The sequence below is a fragment of the Candoia aspera genome, chromosome 2 (genome assembly GCF_035149785.1).
Source record: "Candoia aspera isolate rCanAsp1 chromosome 2, rCanAsp1.hap2, whole genome shotgun sequence".
NCBI classification, from domain to species: domain Eukaryota; kingdom Metazoa; phylum Chordata; class Lepidosauria; order Squamata; family Boidae; genus Candoia; species Candoia aspera.
In genome coordinates this window covers 15,068,829-15,091,830 of record NC_086154.1, presented here as the reverse complement: position 1 = coordinate 15,091,830, position 23,002 = coordinate 15,068,829, and the positions used below count along the sequence as shown (strand labels likewise).

Sequence of the window (23,002 nt, the reverse complement as noted above, 5' to 3'; positions counted from 1 at the left end):
AATGAGTATCTTTTAAATTGGTTAAAAGGTTGTTTTTTGTTTTTTTTAAATGCCTGGAGGATTGTCTGGATTTGACTCACGGAAACATTTCAACCCCCGTAAAAGCATTTTGCAACCGTAGCACTCTACATGAAACGCTGCGTTTGAGGGATAATTTTAACAGCTTTCCCTCTGTGTGTGTGTGTGTGTGTGTGTGTGTGTGTGTGTGTGTGTGTGTCTGTGTGGGCAGACACCACGCCTTTCAGGAACCACCACATATTTTGCCTGCTAACAAAGCGTTCTGGTTTCTGAGTGGTTGAACAAAAGAAAGCTTGTCCTAATATAGGCGGGGAAACTGTTCCCTCTTGCAACTCTCAGTAGCATTAATACTGGCAAACATTTTCTTCTGACCTAACCCTGATGCAGCAAATAGGAGAATTTATGGCTGATCCTTGTCTTTTCCCTTGGCCGAATAGGCAGTGGGTGTCAAATCTGCTGGTGCTTTGAATGTTAGAACTGAGAAGAACTAGGTGCAGCCGTTTCATACGTAGCCTTTCCAAGTGGTTCGGACCTTTTTGACAAGTCCTTGTAAGGGAGGCCTCTGACCTGTCGCCTGCAGGTTGGAGGAAGGGGGTTTGGGATGAGGGAATTCAGGCAGGCCATCGGAAGAATGCAAAGAGGGACAACTTTCGTAATGACCTTCCAGAACGTTTTGAACTAAATGCCAACATGATACAGGTAGTCCTCAACTTATGCCTGTTCATTTAATGACAGTCCAAAGTTACAACGGCCTTGGAATGGGTGCTTTATGGCCTGTAAAGCACTTCCAAGCGTTGTAAAAGTCGCACCCCCCTGTACTCACATGATTGCATTTTGGGCGCTTGGTAACTGGCTCACATTTATGACCAGTCGCAGCATCCCGTGGTCACATGATTGCATTTGGCAACGTTTTTTGCCATTTTTCAGTAGAAAACGCCTGTTGGGGAAGCAGGATTTGCTTAACAACCACAACGATTCACTTAATGACCTGTGATTCACTTAATGACTGCTGTAAAAGTGATTGTAAAAAGGGGTCCGGTGATGTGGTGATTCGACTTATAACCACAACTTACAATGGAAATTCTGATCCCAATTGTGATTGTGACTGCCCGCGTTGCAGTGCTTCTCAACCTCAGCAACCTCAGCTTCTCAACCTCAGAATTCTGGGTGGGGAATAGGCTGGCTGGAGAATTCTGGGAGTTGAAGTCCACACATCTGAAAGTTGTCAGGGTTGGGAAAAGCTGTGATATTGGCTCCCACTCTTGGGTTGTGGGCCTGAGCATGATTGCCGTTCTCTGTCTTCCTTGCTGCCAAAGAAGGACAAAAGGATGGGCAATGGAGAGGGAAATGGGAGGCGGAAGGCACATTGTACCAAGTCAGGATGTTAAACACGGTTTGTTGAGCAAACCATATTTAGCCCATAACAATTCTGGCTGGTGCCCTCTTTCTGTCATCTCCATGAAGGAGCATTCAAGAAGAAAGTGGGTCTGATTGTAACTAACCATGGCTAACTATTGTATATCAACCAAGAATGGCAGACCGTGTTAACTGCAGTCTAAACTAGGGGTGGAGAACCAGGTTTTGCCTTCTGCAAAACTTCTTAGCAGCTGAGGTAGGGGCGTCAATGAGATGGGGTGGGATGCTCCGAAAGTCAGGATGGCCGCCATGACTGCATGATCAAAGCCCTGCTCCTTTTTATGGGTACCACAACTCATGTAAACGGTTTTGTTATTAGAGCATTTTAATCCAGGCTGCCCGTTGTTTTAATATTGTTAGCTGTTTTTATGTCTTTTTTAGTTTTGTGCGCTGCCCAGAGTCCACTGGAGTTGGATGGCAAGTAAATTTAAATAAACAAACAAATAAATAAATGGGTGGGGCTTCTGTCATTCAGTCATGGCCACCACCTTGACTTTTTTGCCTCCCCCCCGACAGATACCCTGAACCCAAGCTGTTCATGAAAGCCACCCCTTCAGCACGCTTGCTTGGAAGTAGCATTTCTTTCTTTTTTTTTTTGTCTTTCCCAATGAGAAAATGGGCCTTTTTCAGGAGTGGACCCTTGACCACCCCAAAGAGGTATGTCTGGTGCCATCACTACTGTCTTACCAATGTCGGGCAAAGACATTTTTTATTCCCTCCCGCGTTTTCATAAGGCTGCTCCAAATATTTTAAACTTTTCATTGCTGCTTTTTCTCTTGTTTTGTCATTTTATTGCTTATTTTTATATTTTATGCCATCTTTTATGCATGTTTTTATGATTTTTACTTTTACACTTTTATCGTAAACTGCTTTATTTGATGAGAAAGATGTATCTTTAACAGTAATGATAATCAAGCCAGGAGAACCGTAGCTTGCAAACAGGGAACTCTGCAGCAAGATTTGCCAATACTTTTAAAGTTGCACCTCCTGGAAATTTGCTCATCTGTTGCCTTTCACACCCAGCAAGTCAAAGGAGGAATGCCCGGGAGCTGTGACTTCAACTCGCCTTGCACAAGATACATCCACACTACCAGCATTTCCACTTCCCTGATTCTTTGATTCTGATGTAAAATGATTCTGATGCCAGTAATAAAATGTACCTGACATTGATTAAAGCTGTTTTGAATGTTTTTGGATGCAGTAATCCAAGCGGGGCTGAAATTCTTTGGAGTTCCTTTGCTATAGACCAGTAGGAACTGTCTGTTCTAAGATGCTTGTTCTGGTCCCACGTCTCCCCTCCGTGCGCCCCCCCCCCCCGATTTCTGTGACAGCAAGTGCCTTATAATGGAAACTCTCTGGCGGTGGAAGGGTTTGGGGGTTGAGGGCTCACCTCTTGCCCCCTTCCTCACAGGCTGGCTTTTGTGCTTTATTCTTAGCTCATAGTAAGAGTTGCATAGATTCCCAATCACAAAGAACTGTGCCTGGCGCGAGTTGCAGATGGAATCAAAAGTTTCCAGTGTTTTCTTGGTCGGCTGAATAAAAGAAAAGGAGGGACACGTAAGCTACAAACTATGTTGTAGTATTGCATGTAAATTTAACTGCAAGGAGAAAGTAAAAAAAACAGGTTCTGCATCAGATGAATTTCTGGTTGGAAAATGTTGAGTGCTAATAGACGGTCGGTCCCTTTTTCCTATTCAAGCAAAATTTTGTTGTTTATTCGTTTAGTCGCTTCCGACTCTTCGTGACTTCATGGACCAACCCACACCAGAGCTTCCTGTCGGTCGTCAACACCCCCAGCTCCCCCAGGGACGAGTCCGTCACCTCTAGAATATCATCCATCCACCTTGCCCTTGGTCGGCCCCTCTTCCTTTTGCCCTCCACTCTCCCCAGCATCAGCATCTTCTCCAGGGTGTCCTGTCTTCTCATTATGTGGCCAAAGTAGTTCAGTTTTGCCTTTAATATCATTCCCTCAAGTGAGCAGTCTGGCTTGATTTCCTGGAGGATGGACTGGTTGGATCTTCTTGCAGTCCAAGGCACTCTCAGAATTTTCCTCCAACACCACAGTTCAAAAGCAATTCAAGCAAAATAGAACACTGAAATTTTAATCCAACTAAATTCAAGGATCTCTCTATCAATGCAATGAGCCCTTTCATTCCATATCTTGTTTAAAAATTAATTTTCCTTAGCTTTCAGACTGTTGGGGAATGCAAGAATTAAAAGACTGTGTGGGGAAAGTCATTCGTTAATGGAATGGTTGACACAGAGAAGCAATTAACTAAATCCATTGATTAACTCAGCGAAACTAGGAAGGAATTAACCAATTTGAGGTGTGTCTTCAGTGGATGAACTTGATCCTTTTGGAGTTGCCTGAGAAAATTTGCTGAGCAGAAAACGCTCTCAGGAATAAACTAATTCAGAAATACGGGGGAACACAGAGTAAACTGGGTAATTTTTTTTGCTTAGTGTTCAAATGAATTTCCTTTGGTTAGAGAGACTGGGCAGAACGTATAATTGCAGGAGGAGCAGGAAAGGGGTGGGATTTGTGTAAATACAGCAGTGTGATTAAACACAGTCATCCCTTCTCATTCCTTGAAGAAACAATTACGATATGGGCTTGATGTATGCTGGAATGGCTATAGAACCCGGGTAGATGTAAAATAACATTGTTGAACAGCATGTTGGGCTGTTCTCCAGAAGTGGAGAGAATGGAAGAATGATTGAATGAATGAATGAATGCACACCACAGGAATGAACAATGCTCACCAGGCTGTCTTTTGCAAAATGGGTATTTTGTGATGAGGAACTTTGGAGAAGAAAGTAGTGCAGTCAGGGTTTTTTTCTGTGTGTGTGTGTGGGTCTTCTATGAATACATTGCTGGGACATCCTGGTTGATTGGTTGCTTGTGATTAATCTTGTTAGTGCACTTGAGTGGGCAGTTGCCATGGAAAGCTCATCTTGGATGAGCCAATTAAGTCCTTGTCAGGTGAGGCTTTCTTTTCCTGGGGGGTGGGGTGGGGTGGGGGTGGGGGGTTGGCTGGGTGTTTGTGCTGATCCCTTGCATCTAGAGTCTTCTCCTCCATAATAACAGAAGGAGAGCAGAATCAGCTTCCACCGAGAGGTAGGCTTGAAATGTTACACTCTTGATGTTCTCCCAGTTTCTCCCCAACCCCTGCGCTGATGATATCACCTAGTCAGGTAATGAAACGTCTGCAATCCAAAATCCAAATTTGGAAATGCAAGAAATGCAGAAATGCATTTGCCAGCCTTGAGCTACGCAAATTTGCTGTCCACCGCAGGTGTGGATGTGTGTGCTTTACCATACAGGTACGCCTGGCTTAACAACCATTTGTTTAGTGATGGTTTGGACTTATGACGGTGCTGAAAAAACTGACTTATGACCGGTTCTCACACTTACAGCTGTTGTAATTAAATTCTTTGTGGCCAGAAATGGAGCTGCCTACTGTTTTAGGTGCAGGATTGGTTGTTGCTGGTCACTGCAGAAGATCTGTTGATGTGGAACTCACAGTTGACTGAAAATGGTGGACCATTTGATCCTCATGGTTGTACCTCTTCTGTCTCCCTGCAGAACATGGCCAGTGTCTCCTCCTTCGGCAAGTACACTCACGCCATTGTCCGCTGCATTCCTTCCTCCTTTGCCACTGCGGAGACCACAGCGGATGGATCTAATGGTGGGCCTGATCCAGTGGATCTAGCCAAGGCTCACCGACAGTATGGCGTCTATACGGGCATCCTGCGCCAGAAGCTAGGGCTGCAAGTCATTGAACTGGCAGCAGATGAGGGCCTCCCCTGTGCCACGCTGGTGGGGGATCTGGCAGTGATCCAGGGAGATACTGTGCTCCTCACGCGGCCATGGATGCCCACACGGCGAGACGAGGTAACCTGTACATGTGGCTCATGCCAAATTTAAATCTGTAAAGCAGTGTTTCTCAACCTTGGCAACTTTAAGATGTGTGGACTTCAACTCCCAGAATTCCCCAGCCATCAGGGAATTCTGGGAGTTGAAGTCCACATATTTTAAAGTTGCCAAGGTTGAGAACACTGCTGTAAAGGATGTTGGTTCTCTTTCTTGTAAATATATTGCTGAGATGTTTCTCTTCGAGGATGCATTTGTGTGGTTGCCTGGAGGCCATTATGAAGCGTCACTAGTGATCGGAAAAGAACTCTTACAAACCTGGTTGGAGTATAATTCTTCATTTAGGTTTACGAAATGTGCATTCTGTAGCCTCTTGTCACCTGCAAGGCTTCATTCTTTTTTTTTCCTTCTGTATAAAATTTTTATTAAGGATTTTGATTACAATAGTAAACACTAATGCAAACTAAACTTAAAGAAAGAGAATAGAAAGAAAAAAGAAAAATGGAAGAGAAAAGAAAAAGAAAGAATAAGAAAAGAAAGAATATAATAAAGAAAAATAAAATAAATAAATAAATAAATAAATAAATAAATAAATAAATAAATAAAGAAGTGACTTCCAGCAATCATTACAACAAGTATAGACAAATTTAGTAACTTTTCTTGTAAGGTTACAAACAGATACTGCTTCATCCCATATCCCATCCGTTATCTATAAGCAAATCTATAAAACATCAACTTTTCAGTCCTGGTGTCAGCAAAAAGTCTGTAAAGGACTGCGAGAATTTTGCAAAAAAAAAAAAGTCTTATTTTAACCTTGATCAAGTAAATGAACTTTATATTCCTTCCTTTTACTTCTAATAGTCTTAACCTTCAGTTCATTCAAATATTATTGTAGGAACCTGCAAGGTTTCATTCTTGGAAATCTTCACAGTTGGATAATTCGTGGTGGCTAAACTTAAGAACCTGTGGGGAAAAATGTGTCCATGTGAAACTCAGACCTGATTTAACCTATTAATCTCCACCAAATATTTTTTTTAATCTGTAGTAAAGTTTTTTTGAAAACAAAAAAACAGAGTAAACAAACGATAGTAAAGATAACACAGTGCACATTTTGGAATATTACCTATACTGATGTTGCCCTTTTAATATTTCCCCTAGGAAATTACTATCACTCACGCATCCATGAGTTGAAATTTGTGATTCTTCATCTCAGGAGAGATAGAGATAGGTACCTCTGATCTCATTTTTTCTCAGTCAGCCTCCATTGTGAGTACACAATTGGGACAGAAACTTCTGTTGCTAGGTGAGGCAGTTGTTAAGTGAGTCACGCCTGATTTTACGACCTTCAAGTGAATCACCGCAGTTGTTAAGCGAATCTGGCTTCCCCCATTGACTTTGCTTGTCAGAAGCTGGCTGGGAAGGTTGCAAAGGGCGATCATATGACCCCGGAATGCTGCATCTGTTGTAAGTGTGAGCTGGTCGCCAAGCACCTGAATTTTGATCATGTGACCGCAGGGGCGCTGCAATGGTCGTATGTGCAAGGACCAGTCATAAGTCACTTTTATGTGATAAATCATCTCTCATGGGTTTTCCTTGACTCATATTTAGGGGGACACATAAGACAAGTTTGTATACAGACAATTTCCTGCTGGTCCTCAGATTTGCATATGGTCAGCTCATGTATGGTGAGAATTGTGATACTATAGTAGTAACACCTGATCCAGCCTATTAGGATTCGTTTTGCTAGTAAGCTCTATTGAGGTAGAAGAGGACTCTGGATTACAGCAGGGGAGGAGTTCAAGTCTGTTGTGGTGTCAGTTTACGGACACGGAAAAGGGAATGAGGCCCAGCAGATGTGCTGCAGCTTACTTCTGAGCAGACGTGCACCTTGTGGAAGTGGGAAACCGTCCAAGTGCTGGGGACTGTGTTTTGTCATCATTTGGCATGCTGTGGGTTACTTCATAAAAGTAGCTAGGGGGTTGTACCACCATTGGGCTGGGGCATGGCCCAAAACGGACAGGGACAGTTACAGGAGGAGGAGTGGGACAGAAATGATTACATCTAAAACAAGTTAAAGCCAATATAAACACGATTAAATTGAAACTTAACACTTGGTAGAATCAAAGGATTGGGAGGGACCTTGGTGGACTTCTAACCCAACCCCCTACCTTGGTGGGAACGCTCAGATCACCCCAGCAAATGGCTGCCCAGCCTTGGCTTGGACACCTCCAAGGATGGAACCCCAACAGCTCAGGAGGCAAGCTGTTCCATTGCTCAAAAGTCTCTTGTGGTCAGGAAATTCCTCCTTTTTTGTTTGGATTTCCTTCCATAAAGCTTCCACCTGTTGGTTCTTATCCGATCATGCAGAGAGGGCATGCCGCGGACCCCGTCTCTAAGACAACTTCCTTTGGCGGGGTCCAGGAAGCGGGCCTTCTCTGCAGTGGTGCCCGCCCTGTGGAACGTGCTGCCCCCGGAGGTGAGACTGGCCCCATCATCGCTCCTGGCCTTCCGGCGGAGTCTGAAGACCTGGCTCTGCCGCCTCGCCTGGGGCGGAGAGGGGAATAGACCTACATGGGGATGGCTGCTATGGACCACTCCTCCCACACTTGGGCTGCTTTAGATACTTTTGCCACTTGGACTTTTTTATTTTTTACTCTTATTTATATTGTATATTACTGTAATTTTATATTGTATATTTTATTCATTGTATGATTGTTGTTTTAACTGATCACTGTAAACCACCCAGAGTCCCACGAAGGGAGGAGATGGGCGGGGACAAATTGGTTGGATCGATGAATGAATGAATAAATAAATAAATCTACCATCAGATACTAGGGAGAATAACTCCCCCGCCCCACCCCCACCCCGCTTCCTACTGACAGCCCTTCAAGTATTGGAAGACTGTTAACGTCTCTTCTCAGACCATTCTCCTTAAGGCTAAATATAACCAGTTCCTTTAACCATTATTTATAGAATTTAAATAATTCCGGTCACCATCTTTGTTGCTTTTCTGTGTGCTCTTTCCAGTTCCCTTGTGTTTGTCCTGAATTGCGGTGACCAGCATTTTCCGGAGGCAGTCTGACCAGGGCAGCATAGAAGGGGACTATCACTCTTCATGACCTTGACACCCTACCTCTGTTGATGCAGCACAAGATCTTGGAGAGAAAAAAAAGGCGCACTGCTACCAAATTTTGGCAGTAAACTAGGATATTCAGTAGCAACTGTGATAGAGCAGTGATGTGGCTCCATGTGGACCACAAATTCCCTAGCTCCACTGACACCTTATCTTCGTAGGTTTCTGTTTCCACAGGAAGACAATGTCTAGAGTGGAGTTTCTCAACTGGGTGCCCTCCAAATGTTTCAGACAAGATAAAATCTCCTTCAAATCAGGCTCAGCTCCTGGTTGCCAAGTGAACCCCATCTGGCTCACTTGGCATCAACAAGGAAGTGGCTTGCCATTGCCTTCTTCCCCATTTGGTCTACAGCCCTGGAATTCTTTGTCTCCCATGAAATTTCAGGTCGACCCCTGCTTAGCTTTGAGAGGTCAGCCAAGGTACAGCTCTCGTAACCACTGATCATTTTGCCTACTGGTTCGGCCTTGGAGAGACGTAGGCTAGAAATCTGTGGAGAGCCACACTGGAGAAGGTTGATCTAGCTGACGGTGTCAGATGAAGGTCCCATCTGTCCTTCTGTAGGAGGCCCTGGGATTAATCGCACCTTGTGTTTCTGCAGTGCAGTCTGGTTGCCTTGGCAATTAGCGTCCTGTCTCGCCCTCCCTTCCTGGCCGATCCTCCTCCTCCAGTGTCACTTACAGGTGTGTGCTAATGCACAACCCACCAAGACACACTTCACAAGTTCTGAATCATCCTTATCTCCTAAAGCTGGGTGCTAGAGAGGAGTGAACTTGGTCTGAAAGAAAAAGGAAATGTTTCACACCTGTAGATATATCGTGTAAAACCTTAATACTATCTTCTGCTTTAGTAGAAACCCTGCATGAAGAGCTCTAAAGCAGGTATCAGTTCACAGGGGAAGTGTTGTGCTTGTAAACATTCTGCTTCCTTTTGTTCTCCAAATGGCTTTTCGGTTTGAACAGCCCTACACACGCACAGAATAATACGCCTTTTATGTTAGCAAGAATTACTTCTTAACAATGCTTCTGTACTTAGGCTGAATCCCGTGGCAGGACCAAGTGCATTGAAACACTCTCAAAATGGCCCTATAGACACACTTTAGAATAATTATAGTCATTTATTCGTCCATCAATCCATTTTCCTGTTGATCAATCTATTCCTCTATTTGGCCATCTATCCATCCATCTGTCTGTCCACTCATCCAGATATCTCCCGCCCCCACATCCATCCTACCAACTTCCATTTGGGTGAGCTTGCCAAAAGGATGAAATCCTGCCTGATTTGGCAACGTGGTGCATACACAGTCATGGCCAGTGAGAGGATGAGCATATTTCATCTTTGGTACCAGGCCTGCAACTAGGGTCTGTGTCACCCGGGGCAAACATGGATTCCGCGCCCATTTTGGCAGCCCCCCAGCACTCATTTTGGTGCCTCCCCAGTGCGCGCCTGGGGGACATGCCCCGCTTGCCCCCCCAGTTGCGGCCCTGTTCGGTACATCCAGAATGCTTTGGAGTTCCTATGGTGTGGGTGCATGGTTAGTTATCTTGTTGTTCCTACCCGAAGAGTTTCCAGTCCTCTAAGGAGAGTAGTATCATGGAAGCTTCTCCTGAGTAGTCCCACAAAATAACTATCAGGAGAAACTTGCCCATTTCCCATGGCTGGAGGAAAAGAGCTATGTGGGGAATTTTCCCCAACCCTCACCCCAGCTTCTTTCTTTTTTTCTCCTGGGCTTCCATGACATGCTGGGCTGCAGCCCTCCCTGGTTTTTATTTTCTAAAACTGCTTATGTGGCCCATGCCAGCCTTGTGGCATTTCTGGAAAGAAAAATGGTGCTTGGGGGTAGTGTTTTGCTTCGTGCATGCAGCCTTCCTTTTATATTTTGGTTTAAAATCCAATCTATCTTTACATAAGCTTAAAAGCAGCATGGGCAGGGGCCCCGATATGCCAAGAAGGATACCCACAGCTGGATCGATGCCCATAAGCACCACCTAGGAGGCCATACCCCTCCACACAAGGAAGGGAAATGGGGCGAAGTGTGCTGCAGTTGCATCTGTGAAGGCTCTTTCCCTCCATCCCAGATTCACAAACCTGGTTTCCCAGATTGCACATGTAGGGTTGCTTAAAGAATGCATGTGACATGGCTGGGCATATATTGGACACACACACAGAATTCTGTTCTGTTCTGTTCTGTTCTGTTCTATTCTATTCTATTTCTAGGCAGTAGGTCCCAGGCTTGAGAGGGGCAGTGTTGATTTATTTATTTTATTTATTTATTTAATTATTTTCTACCCTGCCTTTATTATTTTTATAAACTACTCAAGTGGCGAACATACCTGATACTCCTTCCTCCTCCTATTTTCCCCACAACAACAACCCTGTGAGATGGGTTGGGCTGAGAGAGAGCGACTGGCCCAAGGTCACCCAGCCAGCTTATTCTTTTCTGGGGTGCCTTTAGCTCTATTATTGTTTTCTTGCCTTTCTACCTGCCGTGATCAATAGATTGTCAGTTAAGCGGGTCTACATTGGGGATCAGAAATGCCCAGATGCCTGCAACTGCATGATCAAAACCCTGCCCCTTTGCATATGCACACAACATTGATGCATGCACAAAAGGGGGCTGGGCTTTGATCACACAGTTGTGGACGCCATCTTGAATTTTTTGACTCCTTTCTCCTGAGGGCTGTTGCTCTCAATGGTTTATAGCAAAGTTTATCACATGGCAACCAAGATTATGGCAACCAGCTTGATTGATAACTGGCAAATAGAGGGAGAAAATGTAGAAGCAGTGAAAGACTTTGTATTCCTAGGTGCAAAGATTACTGCAGATGCTGACTGCAGTCAGGAAATCAGAAGACGCTTAATCCTTGGGAGAAGAGCAATGACAAATCTTGATAAAATAGTTAAGAGCAGAGACATCACACTGACAACAAAGGTCTGCATAGTTAAAGCAATGGTGTTCCCCGTAGTAACATATGGCTGTGAGAGCTGGACCATAAGGAAGGCTGAGAGAAGGAAGATCGATGCTTTTGAACTGTGGTGTTGGAGGAAAATTCTGAGAGTGCCTTGGACTGCAAGAAGATCCAACCAGTCCATCCTCCAGGAAATAAAGCCAGACTGCTCACTTGAGGGAATGGTATTAAAGGCAAAACTGAAATACTTTGGCCACATAATGAGAAGACAGGACACCCTGGAGAAGATGTTGATGCTAGGGAGAGTGGAAGGCAAAAGGAAGAGGGGCCAACCAAGGGCAAGGTGGATGGATGATATTCTAGAGGTGACTGAACCATCCCTGGGGGAGCTGGGGGTGTTGACGACCGACAGGAAGCTCTGGCGTGGGCTGGTCCATGAAGTCATGAAGAGTCGGAAGCGACTAAACGAATAAACAACAAACAAACAACATCACATGGCAGTCTGGGGAATTCTGGGAGTTGAAGTCCATACATCTTCAAGTGGCCAAGGTTGAGAAACACTGGTTTACAGTAATCAGTCTCAATAAAGACGAAGATAAAGATAACAGATACATCAACCACAGTAAGAGAGAAAACAGAAACAAATCCCACATTGGGTAAATCATAAAACCAAACTCCAGATCATTCAGCCTAAATGTCACAATTCACTATAGGAGTTATGGAGGGTCTGTAGATCCAGAACTGTGGGGTCCAACCTGTATCCTTTGCAGCTCTGGAAAGGTGTGTGTGTGTGTGTTTTAAGGCAAACACTCATTTTAAAATATTCCTTGAAAAACGAAGCCTCCCGGACTGTGAGGATAACAAGTTGGAGAAGCGAAAAGAAGGCTAGGTTTGCAGCAAGGGAAAGCCATTGATGCTGTCGAAAGCAGAAGCTTACCAGATCCATGAAAATTAAATTTAAAAGTGCATATGTGGGGGAGAAAGAGATGAGTCATTGATAAAATTAGAACAGCCCAGGCATCTCTGTGGCATGAAGATGAAACAAAACATTAATAGATCAAGTTAAAGGTCATCCATGTGATTAATTTTTTTTTCCCTCGGAGGTGGTTTGGAACCTCCAAGTTTATGTATGTGTATAAAAAGAAGGGCTTAGAAAAAACAACGCACAAAATCACACTTTAGGTTCCGGCATTCTTGCCTTACGCAGGGATGAGACTTGGTCTGGAATGGGATAGTGTTTGGGAGGGGGAAAAGCTTCTTCTCCATCAATTATCTGCATCATCAGTAGGCTGTTGAGGAACATGGACTGAAGTTTCTCAGGAGAGAACAAGAGAAACAACGTTGTCCATTCCTCCCCTCTGCCCAGGCCATCTCAACTTCCCCAAGAACTTAGGGTCCTAAAGGGGCATTTGCTTTTCCCTTCAGTGCTCTAACTGATGCTATAGCAGACTGACTGACAATTGCACTTTTATGAAGGAGCAGCAACCACTGGGATTAATAGGAGGTGGGGATAGGTGGACTGTTTGAGGTCTCCTCCTTCTCTCCTTGTTCAGTTCTGCAACTCTGCAACTCTGAAGCTCCCAGCTCACTCTCATTTAGGGATGTGTTACGAGAGAACTTCCACCCTCCTACCCCTTCCAGCAAATTTGGTTGGGCCTGTAGACGGAAGTTGTATGTTTTCCCCAACATGGAAACTCTCACCATGGATGGTACCATTTCTCCAACAGGTGGAGTCCACAACTGGGGAACCCATGGCCTTCCAGATGTTGCTCAGCGGTAATTCCTATGAGCCCTAGTCAGCATGGCTAGTGGCAAGGAATAATGGGAGCTGTAGTCCAGCCATATCCAGAGGGCTGCAAGTTGCCCGTTTCTGCCCTAACCCTTTACTCTTCTTTACCCCTCCAGAAGGACATAAAGAATATACAACTGCATTAATTCCCATCCATTCTCTCTTGTGTCCCTTATTTATTTATTTATATTTATTTATATATTGTTCAAATTTATATCACTGCCCATCTCCCCCCAAAAGGGGGACTCTGGGCGGTTCACAATATAACCAGCAATTAAAACCCTAAAAATATAAATTACAATATCAGTAACTGATATAGATAAAGAAGATTATTTCCCCATTGCTCTTCAAGGTATTCTATACGTGATGCACACTTTGTGGAAATGTTAAAATGCAGCATCTTTGGGGTGGTGATTCCTCATTCTTTGCTTGTATTGCTTTGTCAAGAACCATGTATACTTATCTTCTTGCTACAGTATAAACCAGTGTTTCTCAACCTTGGCAACTTTAAGTTTTGTGGACTTCAACTCCCAGAATTCTCCACCCTAGCCAGGAATTCTGGAGTTGAAGTCCACACATCTTAAAGTTGCCACAGTTGAGAAACACTGGTATAAACATAGTAATGATTGCTGACTTCTTAGAGTCTACTAAGAGATGTGAGTTATGAGGACTGGCCTGTTTGGCTATGGCCCAACTAATTCAAATTAAACTGGAGCTGAAATACCTGCTAAGTGTCTCCACGTGGCAGAGTTCATGTTATGAGCTACTCAATGTATAAAAAAGATCATGGATACTTGAGGCTCCTTGAGGCCAGTTTCTTCAATGTGGTGGCTATTTGGGGCATTGCTCCCTAATATAGACCTCAGAGGAAGTCTGACTAATAGTAGATGATGATGATGATGATGATGATGATGATGATGATGATGATGATGATGATAGAAAACTGGGGTGGTGGTTGGGGAAACCATCTGATGGAAGCCTCTTACCTGAAGAGGTATTAAGAATAAGAGTACCTGAGGAGAGTCGAGGTAAGAGCTCCACCCATAACAGGTGTCTCACTTTCACTGCCATCGTTACAGATCAGCTGTGTCAAAAAGGTCTTGGAGGAGCTAAAACTTCGTGTGGTGGAAGTTACAGATGAGGGAGCTACCCTGGATGGAAGTGATGTACTTTTTACAGGTGAGTTGGCTCTCGGTCACCATGCGTGTGCTCTGAGAATGGCAGCCCTTATCCTAGAAGACAGCCAGTGAGGAAAGAGCTGATGCTGCAAAACCCAAGTGTTTTAAAGCAGGAATGGGCAGCTGTTTGGTGTTCAGAAGCTTCCCTTTGTTTGGGGGGGAAGTTCATTCATTCATTCATTCATTCAATTATGAACTATATTCAAGTTCATAGGCTGTGGTGGTTCATTCAGATCTGGTAACTTCTGGGGCTTCTTGGTGTTCTCTGAGCTTGGTTGCTTTCTTGCAGATGTTTCATTACCAGGCTAGGCAACATCATCAGTGCAATGCTGATGAAGCATCTGCAGGAAAACAACCAAGCTCAGAGAACACAACCCAACAGTTCAACCCTGAGCTGCATATGTTCTCCACTATTGAAATTGAGTCGTGCGCATGGGCAGGGTCTGGCTTGTTCAGGTTTTTTTTTTTCAAGGTGGGCAGGGAGCTCCTAAAAATATTAAGCCTATTTCAGAGGTTGCGTTAGTTTTTCGGTGTTACCTTCCTAAAAAGGATGGGAATCAACACTGTTGAATTTTGATAGCATAAGAAAGCATTTCGGAGGCCATGAAAAAGAGGGTTGGAAACCTTCTGCAACCAGCAAAACAACTCTCCCTAATATTAACAGCATGTTTTAGGGGTGAATGCTTGTGCCAATGAAGCCCTCTTTCTTATATATCCCCAACCCCCGCTTTAAGACTTTTCTTCCAGTGAAACATGATGCTTAGTTTTGGTCAGATCTGAGCTACAATAATGACTCCAGCCAATTTCTCCTTTACACTTCTTCAGTCTGGGGAGGCTGATGATCCTGTTTTCCACCTTTCTGTTGTGTAATGATTGCCTATTCTAAAACACCATCAGACTCATGAGCAGGAATTCAAAGATACCTGATTTATTAAAGAATAGCATGCAGGATCACAAAGAAAGCTGAGAATGATGAAAGCGCGCCAAATGCAAACTAAAAACCCTCGGTGCAAATGAAATCCCTCCCCCGCAGAGTCTTCTCAAGTCCACAATCCCAGGTGCTCCTAACGGTTTCTGATGGTCTGCGGGAAAAGGCCTTGAACAGAGAACATAACCCAAACACATTCCATTGTACTGATTCCTCATACAGAGCTTGGTACAAGGTCTCACAGCAGCTCCCTCTCAAACAGAAACGCGTGTCAGCGCCATGGCATGTGAAACGTTACGATGTATAAACTACATTGACTCAGTGAACATGACAGTTGTCTTTTACAGGTAGAGAGTTCTTTGTGGGTATTTCCAAGTGGACTAATCACAGAGGAGCAGAGATGGTAGCTGATGCTTTTAGGGTGAGTTGAATTTCTTAGAGTGGGTCACGCACATACCCCAAACATACATTTACACGTGTATGTGCTGGATACTGTTCTTGTTTTTTCTTCTCCTGTATATCTACTGTATACTGAAATGGGCCTCTCTTTAAAAGAATAGCATAATGCAGAGGCAATAACAACAATAAAAAAAATATTTTTCCAAATTGTCTGGGAATTTTTTTCACTTTAGCACATCCACCCAAGAGCTCCTATGAAGAAGCCCATGGCAGAGGATTCTGAGACATGTTTTAGGCAGTCTTTCTCAACAGTTGTGGAGTGCAGTGCTCTTCAACCCAACAAAGCTAATTGAGGATAATAGGGATGCTAGTCCAAAATATAGCAGATAGGCAAAAATGTGTGGCAGGTAGCAACAACACTGCACAGGGACTGCGAAGCACTTTGGAATGGAGTAGTCCAGGAATGTGTCCCACCGCATACAGCTAGTCAGCGATGAGGTCCGTCCCCCTCTGTGCTTCCATTCCCCCAAAGAGGGGGGCTCCCAATTTGCCCTCTAGATCTTTATTCCCATCAGAGGTGTGCTGTATGCTTCACTTGTGAAGGATCTCTGGTCTGAAACAGGCACTGTCGGTCCAGAGTTCCCAGGAATTGCTCTAACCTTACCCAAAGTGATCCAAGCTTGAAGTGGCTCCTTCTGGACTCAGGACATTTTTGCACATGTCTAATTCTTACTTCAGGTGTCTACCTGAATCCACCAGGAGTTCTCGTCATTCCCAGACAACTTGGGGATGGCAATGATGGGCGGTGAAACCCAATAGTCCAAGTGGGCCCCAAATTGGGATGAGTGATTTAGATAGACTGCTTGAGCGAGGTTATTGGCAAAGTCATGTACTAGATAGGAGGTAGGAAGGAGAAGAGATGTTCTTAGTACAGCTCAGGGGCATCTGCAGAAGTTCAAGCAATGTTGTCTTCATGCAGGATTTTGCTGTGTCTACCGTTCCTGTCTCAGGCACGTTGCATCTCCGCAGCTTCTGCAGCATGGCTGGACCTGACACAGTGGTCATTGGCAGCAGTGAAGTGGCCAAGAAAGCCATGAAGGTAATCCCTAGAATCACCAGGGTCTCTTCCTGAAAGAGCCTTCAGGTTCTTGAGTTGACCATCTCCTAGGAAAGAACCCTTCATCCGTTCATCCCTGTCCCCAGAATACCTTTGCCAAATAGTCTTGCATTAATGCCAGTAACTGTAGAGGCCTTGGGAGAAGAGCAATGACAAATCTCGATAAAATAGTTAAGAGCAGAGACATCACACTGACAACAAAGGTCCGCATAGTTAAAGCAATGGTGTTCCCTATAGTAACATATGGCTGTGAGAGCTGGACCATAAGGAAGGCTGAGAGAAGGAAGATCGATGCTTTTGAACTGTGGTGTTGGAGGAAAATTCTGAGAGTGCCTTGGACTGCCAGAAGATCAAACCAGTCCATCCTCCAGGAAATCAAGCCAGACTGCTCACTTGAGGGAATGATATTAAAGGCAAAACTGAAATCCTTTGGCCACATAATGAGAAGACAGGACACCCTGGAGAAGATGCTGATGCTAGGGAGAGTGGAGGGCAAAAGGAAGAGGGGCCGACCAAGGGCAAGGTGGATGGATGATATTCTAGAGGTGACGAACTCGTCCCTGGGGGAGCTGGGGGTGTTGACGACCGACAGGAAGCTCTGGTGTGGGTTGGTCCATGAAGTCACGAAGAGTCGGAAGCGACTGAATGAATAAACAACAACTGTAGAGGACAAGGAATTTCTTGTAGACAAGTTGCCTTGTCCAGAAACGAAACAAAGCAGGCTGGCAGGAGGAGGAAGTGGCTCTATTTCATGCCCAGCAAAGAAATGCAGTAAGCTTCTACATAAAGTTCTGTCCCACCTCTGCCAGGCTAGGAAAATAATGTTCTTTGGAAGGCTATTAACTTTTAGGGGTGTATTTTCAAGGTTATGGATGTATTTTCAAACACAGAGCAGACTCGCTGCTTTGCCTTGTTTCTTGGACACTGGAATGTTGGCTAAGTAGAGATAAGTGTGGGTTGCAGCCTGCCTAGACCAGCAGGACTTTCCTAGAATAGCTGTTCTAGTTTCTCAAGCAGGGCCTGTTGGTGGTAATCATCTCCAGCACCTATTATTCAGAGATATACTGCCTTTGGTCCTGAAGAGTTCATTTATTTTCACAACTAGTTAATATTCACAGACCTGTTCCCCACGAATCTCTTCCTATTTGCAGCTGGTGTGAGCTTTGTTGTTTTAGAACAATGAAAAACAGGTCAAAGCTTTGATCAATAATAGTTTTTAAAAGTCTTGCTGGGGTACATTCTGCCAGATAATCCTGCTTCGGTGGAGATTCGGCTTGCTCTTCCAGTCCTGAATCTACCGCTCATCCAGTTCTTTCACATATCTGGTCCAGCAAGGCAGTTTTTTCAGCTGGCTTCAGAATTCAAGTCGTGTAGTAAAAGGAAAGCCCAAAACGAACCAGTTCAGGAAAAGGTGGAATGGGGATTGGTAGGGGGCCAAAATGAAAATTATGTTTTTGACACAGTCTGGACTACAGCTGCAAATGTTCAGTTCCTCTACCTCCTCCTCTTTTTCTGAAGACCATGGAGCAGTTAACTGATCACCACTATGAAACGCTGACAGTACCTGATGACCCAGCTGCTAATTGCATCTATGCTCGTCTCGGCCAGAAGAGCAGCATCCTCTTGCACCGCAGCGCAGAAGAGTATCCAAACAGTGTGCAAGTAAGACAGAGGGGAGGCTTGAGTCTCGTGGGAGGGTGAAGCATGTTGAGTTGGGAGGGATTGGGGTGAGTGGTTTTTTGGAACACGCATAGGTTCTATCTGAAGCATTTGGCTGATCGGTTGATTATGTGCCATGGACTTGTGTGGAATCTTAATGACCACAGTGGTGGACCTTCTCCAGGATTACTTGGACCTTCAGGGTCTTCCCAAGGTGCACCCATCGCCACTGCTGGTCATCCTCTTTCCTTCACTTTTCCCAGCATTATCAGCTTCTCAAGGAAAGCTGTACTTTTTCTGACGCACTACTTGAGATGATATGGGCCAGTTCAAAGGGATCAGGTAGAGATGCTGACTTTCGGCACATCCTTTGCAAGCACTCCTGGTTTTTTCCCAGCATGCACTAAAAACTCAAGCACTGTAGAATTCTGCACACAACATCTCTGCTGTTACATCTGTATAGAGAGGTGGCAGTTTATACTTAAGTGATAGGGAAGGAAAAACAGGAAAAAGGAGCAGATGCTATCTCCAAGTGCACAAAGAAGAATTTATTGGCTCAGCATTTTCCAGTTGTCCAACTGCTTCTCACATTTGGCTAACCTTTTGGAAGAATTCCACCATTTCTAAATGAAATCCTTTGAAACGTTTTAGGAGAATCAATTAGCCTGTGTGCACTTTGTCAGAGTTACCTCTAATGGCAGAAAAGAAAATGCAACAAGATGATGTGCTTGGGAAGATTACAGAAACCAAGTCTTGCTCTGTCTGAGAAAGGGCAGGGGCTATTGTGCGATAGTCCTCATGTGCAGGAAGAGGTCCAGCTGGGCTTGCTGTGCATGCTTGCATGGAACCAGAGATGGCTCCGTTATGACCTCCGGGTCTTGCATACCAGTCCCAGTGCGCTTAAGGCTATGCCCCATTGCATGGTATGCTACTGCTATGAAGGAACAGCAGTGTTCTGGTGACCTCCATGTGGGGATAAATAACATCTGTGGAGTCCTTGGTGCTCTCTGAGCCTTGTTGTTTTCTTGCAGACGTTTCATTGCCCGACTAGGCAACATCTTCTAGGCAACTTCATCAATGCCCTGAAGATGTTGCCTAGTCTGGCAATGAAACATCTGCAAGAAAACAACAAGGCTCAGAGAGCACCAAGGACTCCACAGTTCAACCCTGACCTACAGATATTCTCCTCTATTGTAATATGTTTCTGTTCGCTTCTTCTCTTAGCCTTTTCAGAAGCTTCCAGACTATACCCTGATCCCTGCGGCATGCACGGAGGTAGCCAAACTTGGTGGGACTCTCAGTTCCTGCTCCCTTCTCATCAACAAGAAGCTGGAGATCTAGTGCCTATGGATCCACACAAAAATACAGGTTCCCCAGTCCCTGGAGCCCTTTCCTTGTTTCCTTTGTGCAAAGCAATGTAGCTCTTTTTCTCCACTAATGAAGCAGAGTGCCACCCTGATTCCCATACCTGCTAATTAGGTCAAATTTAAATTTGGTGCCTGCTTCTCTTTTTATTTACATTGGCCCTTCACTTCCACCAAGTCCTACCTCTCTTTACTTCCTCGCTTTACCTTTCCTTGTGTTACCCTTTAGAAAGACTTTTACTCCAGCATAGATAGGTGTTCATCTGTTGCTCCCAAACTTGAAGAAAAGCCACAGCAGGAAACCTGGCCTTTCAGCTTTTCCATCAGCAACTCCTGTTTTAATAAGGTTCTCACGTTTTCAACCCACTGGGATACTTAAGGAACAGTGTTGATTTTTTTTCCCTCTTTTTTTCGGTCAATGACAGGATTTTGTGGGACAAGATGATCGCAGTAGATACTGAGATATATTTGTTGACAGCCTTTTTGGAAGACCCATAGGAGCATCCATTGTGAAGTCTGCATCCACAGTGGTGGCCAAAATAGGTCCTTTGTTTTTCCCTCTCTTTCTATATCACTATATTAGCTTTGGAGAGCAATGGTATCCTTGCAGCAGAGGCCTGCTTGTGACTGCTATTGCAAATAGTCTCAGATTGGCTTGGCAGAGAGGCCATCTTCCCTTATTAGAGAACTGCATAATTCTATTACCATTGGTGTTAGGGATTAGGAGGCATCCCTAATTGTAATGGTGGGAACCCAACACTTCATATTTCATGGGGGAAGTACAGCCGTTTCAGTGGTGGTGATGGTTCACATGACCTTCATTCCCCTTGAAACAAGGTTCTCAGAGAACTTTATAAATGCTATCTTACATGTCTGCTTAGTATACTATATACTGTGGTGCTGTAGTTTGGGTCCTGAAAGTATAGAGTTACTCTCTACAAGTAGTCCTCGCTTAACAACCACAATTGGGATCAGAATTTTGGTCAGTAAGCGATGCGGCCGGTAAGCAAATCTGACCCAATTTTACGTCCTTTTTTGTGGCAGCCGTTAAGTGAATCACATGGTCATTAAGCAAACCACGTGGATGTTAAGCAAATTATGCGGTTTCCCATTGATTTTGCTTGCCAGAAGCTGGCTGGGAAGGTAAAAAATGGCGATCACGTGACCGTGGGACACTGTGATGGTTGTAAATGTGAACTGGTTGCCAAGCGCCCGAATTGCAATCATGTGACCATGGGGACACTGCAATGGCCAAAAGTTCAAGGACTGGCCATAAGTCAGTTTTTTCAGCACCGTCATAAGTTCGAACTGTTGCTAAACAAATGGTCACTAAGCAAGGACTACCTGTACTATTTTCCTTGCTCACAACAGTTTCCTTATTGCCACCTCTCTGCATACTCACAAAACTGAAGTCACCACCAAGGAGGATCACTGCTTTCCTTCCAGCAGCACCATGTTATGTATTTGTGTAATGTAGTTAAGGGGCAGTCAAAGCAATGGTCTTGAGAACAGTTCTGCTGATGACCAGTTATAGGACTGTAGATGATTCACTCACTGCCTCTTTTAACCCCCTGTGGAATCAATTAAAAAACAGTAATAAATAAAAGACTGCAACAATTCCATTTCTTGATGAGTCTTTCTTTTTTGGTTTCATTCCTGAATTTCGGCTCCCATGACCACCCTCAAAGCTGAAGAGCTTCCATTTTAATGGCATTCTCTTTTTATAATTCATTAAGAATTGCTATATTTCCGTCCAATATGATGGTGCCGCCAGCAATTCAAAGTGCGAAATAAAAGATGTGTATTTGGGATGTGTGAGCAGTAATGGAATAGAGTTGAGAAGGGATGGTTCTTCAAAGGTCATTTCCAAAATGCGTCTGCCTGCGTGAAGCTTTCACATCAAGGGGAACATGATGTATCTAAATGTGCTTGTGCCTTGCTAGATGCTTGACTTTTCTTCGTTCTTGCAGTCCCAGGCAAGCAAGAAAAGCAAAATAAAATCAGGAGATGCATTGACTCCTTAGCAGGCCACAATACGTAGCTGGTGGTTCCTGCTCGGTTTTGTGAGTTACAGTCTCTAGAGGCCCACCCTGTGTCTATTGATTCATTTCAAACTCAACCGGTGCGATTCTGGGCAGCATGCAACCAAAAATAAACATACAGACAGCCCCCCCTCAAATCTACTACACATCTTTAAAAGAAAGCCCCAAATGTGCAAAATGGCAAACTGAATGGAATAGATTAAAACAACCAATAGGGGACGATTCACCCAGCCCCAAATGCCTGGGGAAACAGCCACATCTCAACCACCAGTCTAAAGGCCAGCAGCGTCAGGGCCCATCCTATGTCTGGAGGTGATCATTCCAGAGAGCAGGGGCAGCCACTGAAAAGGCATGCTTCCTAGGTCCCGTTTGGTGACATGACTTAAATGAGATGACCTGGAGCGGGGCTGGCAGATGTTCTCTGGAGCAGACAGGCCCAAGTCCTGTGCCATGTAGGACTTCAAAGGTGATAGCCAGCACCTTGAATTGTACCTGGGAGCCTATTAAGAGCCAGTGCAGCTCAAGGAGTAGTGTCACGTGGACATAGCAAGCTGCACCTATAACTGTCCGTCCTGCTGGATCCTAGATCAGCTAAAGCTACTGGATGGTCCTCAAGAGCAGCCCCATGTAGAGTGCATTGCAGTAATCCAATTGTTATAATTCCCTCATCTCCATTTTGAACGCTTGCGAGGGTCTTCCTCAAAACACTAGCTGGAAAATGGCTTTGGGAGCCATTTGCGGTTTGAAAAAGTATATAATAGAGAATTTCCAGGGTTGCACGTGTATGAAAAGAGCCAATGATTGGAATTTAGAGGATGTATGCATGAACTAGGCATAATAAGGAAGTACTGAATCCATTTGAAAGTAAGTAAAATGGAAACAGAAATAGACATGTGGGGGATTCCTTCTTGTAAGGTTTCCTTTTCAGTGGAGGGTTATTTTATAATTCAGGATCATCTTCCTTTCAGGTAAATATGGTATCAAATATTTATTGCCAAGGCTTTTTGTGTGCTTCTGCCCTTTTTACTCTAGCTAGAGGTGGGGAGTGGGGAGGAAGAACAAAGCTCTCTCTACCTTAGAAAAAAAAAATTTTTTAAGTGGGTAAAGAAATCAAAAGTTCCATCTTTTGCAGGGTTTCTCAACCAGGGTTCCATGGCACCCTCAGGTTCCCTGAGAGG

At 44.4% G+C, this 23,002-nt stretch overlaps 1 protein-coding gene across 2 annotated transcripts in view; it reads left to right on the top strand.

The window, feature by feature from the left end:
• DDAH2 (DDAH family member 2, ADMA-independent) overlaps positions 1 to 21,404 on the top strand; it is a 30,069-nt gene extending 8,665 nt beyond the window's left edge. For both annotated transcript variants that reach the window (XM_063291287.1, XM_063291288.1), the window contains exons 2-7: positions 5,021 to 5,329; positions 14,217 to 14,316; positions 15,591 to 15,664; positions 16,622 to 16,741; positions 18,278 to 18,421; positions 19,643 to 21,404. In XM_063291287.1, the coding sequence (XP_063147357.1) occupies positions 5,024 to 5,329; positions 14,217 to 14,316; positions 15,591 to 15,664; positions 16,622 to 16,741; positions 18,278 to 18,421; positions 19,643 to 19,759 (861 nt within the window). In that variant the 5' untranslated portion in view covers positions 5,021 to 5,023 and the 3' untranslated portion in view covers positions 19,760 to 21,404. The remainder of the gene's footprint in view (positions 1 to 5,020; positions 5,330 to 14,216; positions 14,317 to 15,590; positions 15,665 to 16,621; positions 16,742 to 18,277; positions 18,422 to 19,642) is intronic.
• The last annotated feature ends 1,598 nt before the right edge of the window (positions 21,405 to 23,002 follow it).